This window comes from Oncorhynchus mykiss, chromosome 30 (genome assembly GCF_013265735.2).
Source record: "Oncorhynchus mykiss isolate Arlee chromosome 30, USDA_OmykA_1.1, whole genome shotgun sequence".
Taxonomy (NCBI): domain Eukaryota; kingdom Metazoa; phylum Chordata; class Actinopteri; order Salmoniformes; family Salmonidae; genus Oncorhynchus; species Oncorhynchus mykiss.
The window spans coordinates 8,008,350-8,014,349 of record NC_050570.1 but is presented as its reverse complement, the minus strand read 5'-3'; the positions used below and the strand labels follow the sequence as shown (position 1 = coordinate 8,014,349).

General features: G+C 44.3%; 1 protein-coding gene across 3 annotated transcripts in view; it reads right to left on the bottom strand.

Moving 5' to 3' along the window:
• Positions 1-6,000, bottom strand: part of LOC110522717 (unconventional myosin-IXAa) — a 275,787-nt gene that overhangs the window by 79,718 nt on the left and 190,069 nt on the right. For all 3 annotated transcript variants that reach the window (XM_036969517.1, XM_036969516.1, XM_036969518.1), the window contains exons 15-18: positions 5,605-5,680; positions 5,350-5,487; positions 2,573-2,612; positions 2,229-2,351 (exon numbers count right to left, since the gene is read on the bottom strand). In XM_036969517.1, coding sequence (XP_036825412.1) covers positions 2,229-2,351; positions 2,573-2,612; positions 5,350-5,487; positions 5,605-5,680 — 377 coding nt within the window. The remainder of the gene's footprint in view (positions 1-2,228; positions 2,352-2,572; positions 2,613-5,349; positions 5,488-5,604; positions 5,681-6,000) is intronic.

Here is a 6,000-nt window from a genome sequence, read left to right as displayed (position 1 = left end):
AACCAAGTAGTATAACAGTTAAATGTTGTTTATTATAGTAGACTCATCTTCCATTCCAAATCAACCTCTTGCCCTTTTGATCTGAGATCATTTGATCTGAGATCATCACTATGACATATTTTCATTTATGTAATTCTTAAGATCTTCACAAAGTGCCTCGAGATACGTAGGAGCTGAGTGTTGGATGTTGGTCTGAGGGCTATGCAGAGATGAAGGACGCAGAGCCACTAAAAGGAGAGAGGAGTCTAACCTGGAACTGGGCGCTGATGCTGGGTGTTGGTCTGAGGGCTGTGCAGAGATGAAGGACGCAGAGCCACTAAAAGGAGAGAGGAGTCTAACCTGGAACTGGGCGCTGATGCTGGGTGTTGGTCTGAGGGCTGTGCAGAGATGAAGGACGCAGAGCCACTAAAGGGAGAGAGGAGTCTAACCTGGAACTGGGCGCTGATGCTGGGTGTTGGTCTGAGGGCTGTGCAGAGATGAAGGACGCAGAGCCACTAAAAGGAGAGAGGAGTCTAACCTGGAACTGGGCGCTGATGCTGGGTGTTGGTCTGAGGGCTGTGCAGAGATGAAGGACGCAGAGCCACTAAAGGGAGAGAGGAGTCTAACCTGGAACTGGGCGCTGATGCTGGGTGTTGGTCTGAGGGCTGTGCAGAGATGAAGGACGCAGAGCCACTAAAGGGAGAGAGGAGTCTAACCTGGAACTGGGCGCTGATGCTGGGTGTTGGTCTGAGGGCTGTGCAGAGATGAAGGACGCAGAGCCACTAAAGGGAGAGAGGAGTCTAACCTGGAACTGGGCGCTGATGCTGGGTATTGGTCTGAGGGCTGTGCAGAGATGAAGGACGCAGAGCCACTAAAAGGAGAGAGGAGTCTAACCTGGAACTGGGTGCTGATGCTGGGTGTTGGTCTGAGGGCTGTGCAGAGATGAAGGACGCAGAGCCACTAAAGGGAGAGAGGAGTCTAACCTGGAACTGGGCGCTGATGCTGGGTGTTGGTCTGAGGGCTGTGCAGAGATGAAGGACGCAGAGCCACTAAAGGGAGAGAGAGGAGTCTAACCTGGAACTGAGCGCTGATGCTGGGTGTTGGTCTGAGGGCTGTGCAGAGATGAAGGACGCAGAGCCACTAAAAGGAGAGAGGAGTCTAACCTGGAACTGGGCGCTGATGCTGGGTGTTGGTCTGAGGGCTGTGCAGAGATGAAGGACGCAGAGCCACTAAAGGGAGAGAGAGGAGTCTAACCTGGAACTGGGCGCTGATGCTGGGTGTTGGTCTGAGGGCTGTGCAGAGATGAAGGACGCAGAGCCACTAAAGGGAGAGAGAGGAGTCTAACCTGGAACTGGGTGCTGATGCTGGGTGTTGGTCTGAGGGCTGTGCAGAGATGAAGGACGCAGAGCCACTAAAAGGAGAGAGAGGAGTCTAACCTGGAACTGGGCGCTGATGCTGGGTGTTGGTCTGAGGGCTGTGCAGAGATGAAGGACGCAGAGCCACTAAAAGGAGAGAGAGGAGTCTAACCTGGAACTGGGCGCTGATGCTGGGTGTTGGTCTGAGGGCTGTGCAGAGATGAAGGACGCAGAGCCACTAAAGGGAGAGAGGAGTCTAACCTGGAACTAGGCGCTGATGCTGGGTGTTGGTCTGAGGGCTGTGCAGAGATGAAGGACGCAGAGCCACTAAAGGGAGAGAGGAGTCTAACCTGGAACTGGGCGCTGATGCTGGGTGTTGGTCTGAGGGCTGTGCAGAGATGAAGGACGCAGAGCCACTAAAAGGAGAGAGGAGTCTAACCTGGAACTGGGTGCTGATGCTGGGTGTTGGTCTGAGGGCTGTGCAGAGATGAAGGACGCAGAGCCACTAAAAGGAGAGAGAGGAGTCTAACCTGGAACTGGGCGCTGATGCTGGGTGTTGGTCTGAGGGCTGTGCAGAGATGAAGGACGCAGAGCCACTAAAAGGAGAGAGAGGAGTCTAACCTGGAACTGGACGCTGATGCTGGGTGTTGGTCTGAGGGCTGTGCAGAGATGAAGGACGCAGAGCCACTAAAGGGAGAGAGAGGAGTCTAACCTGGAACTGGGCGCTGATGCTGGGTGTTGGTCTGAGGGCTGTGCAGAGATGAAGGACGCAGAGCCACTAAAAGGAGAGAGAGGAGTCTAACCTGGAACTGGGCGCTGATGCTGGGTGTTGGTCTGAGGGCTGTGCAGAGATGAAGGACGCAGAGCCACTAAAAGGAGAGAGAGGAGTCTAACCTGGAACTGAGCGCTGATGCTGGGGGTTTTCTTCTTCTTGTGCAGGAGGAGGAGGGACTTAGTGATGCGGTCGTGGAGGGTCACGCTGCTCAGGTACCTCAGAGACTTCACGTCCAACAGGTGCTGCTCAGACACAGGAAGCGCCATAAGAACACGGTCAGACAGTATAGTATTCCAAAGAATGCACAGACCTATTCCTCTTCTAAACTATTACTGCTGTAATCCATTACATCACTATTGAGATTTCCTCCTAGAATTAGATCGTATGTCACATTGAAACCATAGAGAAAATATCACTTGTACTTTCAAGGTGTAAGATGGCCACGACTTTGTCAGGACCTTACCTTCGGTAAGCTGGGCTTGGACTTGTAGTTTTTGTTCCGCCTTTGGGAGAGAGATTGGTTGTCAGATAAACTACCGAATTAACGTACTGTATATGAACACACATTGACCACTGCCTGTCCATGGTTTCTGACTGTGGCTTGAGCGTTCATGGTGATGGTCACATTTGTCAATACTCTACGCCATGTGCTCTCCACCAGGAGAATCATAAAGTATGGACACACATTGACCGTGGATTGAACACTGGCTGATCATGGTTTGAGTGTGTGTGGTCAGACTCGAACTGCAGTACACACCTTTTCTATTCATACACACTGTCCATACACACCATTCACCTAGATGTATATGTGTTCCTAATGTTTTGTCCATTTAGTGTATCAGTGTAGATGTAATTATATTCCTGACTCTGTTCCTAATGTTTTGTCCATTCAGTGTATCAGTGTAGATGTATTTATATTCCTGACTCTGTTCCTAATGTTTTGTCCATTCAGTGTAGATGTATTTATATTCCAGACTCTGTTCCTAATGTTTTGTCCATTCAGTGTATCAGTGTAGATGTATTTATATTCCTGACTCTGTTCCTAATGTTTTGTCCACTCAGTGTAGATGTATTTATATTCCTGACTCTGTTTCTAATGTTTTGTCCATTCAGTGTATCAGTGTAGATGTATTTATATTCCTGACTCTGTTTCTAATGTTTTGTCCATTCAGTGTAGATGTATTTATATTCCTGACTCTGTTCCTAATGTTTTGTCCATTCAGTGTATCAGTGTAGATGTATTTATATTCCTGACTCTGTTTCTAATGTTTTGTCCATTCAGTGTAGATGTATTTATATTCCTGACTCTGTTTCTAATGTTTTGTCCATTCAGTGTAGATGTAATTATATTCCTGACTCTGTTCCTAATGTTTTGTCCATTCAGTGTATCAGTGTAGATGTATTTATATTCCAGACTCTGTTCCTAATGTTTTGTCCATTCAGTGTATCAGTGTAGATGTATTTATATTCCAGACTCTGTTCCTAATGTTTTGTCCACTCAGTGTAGATGTATTTATATTCCTGACTCTGTTCCTAATGTTTTGTCCATTCAGTGTATCAGTGTAGATGTAATTATATTCCAGACTCTGTTCCTAATGTTTTGTCCATTCAGTGTATCAGTGTAGATGTATTTATATTCCTGACTCTGTTTCTAATGTTTTGTCCATTCAGTGTAGATGTAATTATATTCCAGACTCTGTTCCTAATGTTTTGTCCATTCAGTGTATCAGTGTAGATGTATTTATATTCCTGACTCTGTTCCTAATGTTTTGTCCACTCAGTGTAGATGTATTTATATTCCTGACTCTGTTTCTAATGTTTTGTCCATTCAGTGTATCAGTGTAGATGTATTTATATTCCTGACTCTGTTTCTAATGTTTTGTCCATTCAGTGTAGATGTATTTATATTCCTGACTCTGTTCCTAATGTTTTGTCCATTCAGTGTATCAGTGTAGATGTATTTATATTCCTGACTCTGTTTCTAATGTTTTGTCCATTCAGTGTAGATGTATTTATATTCCTGACTCTGTTTCTAATGTTTTGTCCATTCAGTGTAGATGTAATTATATTCCTGACTCTGTTCCTAATGTTTTGTCCATTCAGTGTATCAGTGTAGATGTATTTATATTCCAGACTCTGTTCCTAATGTTTTGTCCATTCAGTGTATCAGTGTAGATGTATTTATATTCCAGACTCTGTTCCTAATGTTTTGTCCACTCAGTGTAGATGTATTTATATTCCTGACTCTGTTCCTAATGTTTTGTCCATTCAGTGTATCAGTGTAGATGTAATTATATTCCAGACTCTGTTCCTAATGTTTTGTCCATTCAGTGTATCAGTGTAGATGTATTTATATTCCTGACTCTGTTTCTAATGTTTTGTCCATTCAGTGTAGATGTAATTATATTCCAGACTCTGTTCCTAATGTTTTGTCCATTCAGTGTATCAGTGTAGATGTATTTATATTCCTGACTCTGTTTGTAATGTTTTGTCCATTCAGTGTAGATGTAATTATATTCCTGACTCTGTTCCTAATGTTTTGTCCATTCAGTGTATCAGTGTAGATGTATTTATATTCCTGACTCTGTTTCTAATGTTTTGTCCATTCAGTGTAGATGTAATTATATTCCTGACTCTGTTCCTAATGTTTTGTCCATTCAGTGTATCAGTGTAGATGTAATTATATTCCTGACTCTGTTCCTAATGTTTTGTCCATTCAGTGTATCAGTGTAGATGTAATTATATTCCAGACTCTGTTCCTAATGTTTTGTCCATTCAGTGTATCAGTGTAGATGTATTTATATTCCTGACTCTGTTTCTAATGTTTTGTCCATTCAGTGTAGATGTAATTATATTCCTGACTCTGTTTCTAATGTTTTGTCCATTTAGTGTATCAGTGTAGATGTATTTATATTCCTGACTCTGTTTCTAATGTTTTGTCCATTCAGTGTATCAGTGTAGATGTATTTATATTCCAGACTCTGTTTTGTCCATTCAGTGTAGATGTATTTATATTCCAGACCTCTAATATTTCTGTCTTAATGTCTTTGTTCTTTTTAACTTTTAGATTGTGTGTATTGTTATTGTAACTTTTAGATTGTGTGTATTGTTATTGTGGTACTAGATATTGCTGCATTTTTGGAGCTGGAAACATCGGCATTTCCCTGCAGCAGAGATAACGTCTGCAAAAACGGTGTACACGACCGATACACTTTGATTTTACTTTGTAGTCATACACACATGAGGATGCTCTGTGCCCTCTCCAGCAGCTTGCTGCTAGTAGAGTTGAAGAAGATGCCATCATCAAACTCTGTGCCAGAGGAGGACAGACCACCCTGTCTGGAGCGACGCCCGTTACAGCCCACGCCATAACCATCCCTAGAGGAGAGATAGAGTGACAGAAAGAGAGGGGGGAGAGGGAGAGAAAGAGTGAAAAATGTATCCATAAAAAGTAAATGTATGCTTTGAGAATCCATAAAACAGTGTGATAGGTACCTGGTGGGCTTTTCCTTCAGTGTGTTGCTGCCCTGGAGGTCTGACAAGGGCGTCCGGGGATTCTTTCGAGTGATATCTGTACAAGACAGAGATGGAAGGGAGGACGGACAGAGAGTTGAGGAGAGAGAGACATGAGGAGAGAGAGGGTTGAGGAGACAGAGAGACATGAGGAGAGAGAGAGTTGAGGAGAGAGAGAGAGAGTTGAGGAGAGAGAGAGAGAGTTGAGAAGAGAGAGAGAGTTGAGGAGAGAGAGACGAGAGAGAGAGAGTTGAGGAGAGAGAGAGTTGAGGAGAGAGAGAGACATGAGGAGAGACATGAGAAGAGAGAGACATGAGAAGAAAGAGAGAGACATGAGGAGAGAGAGAGACATGAGGAGAGAGAGACATGAGGAGAGAG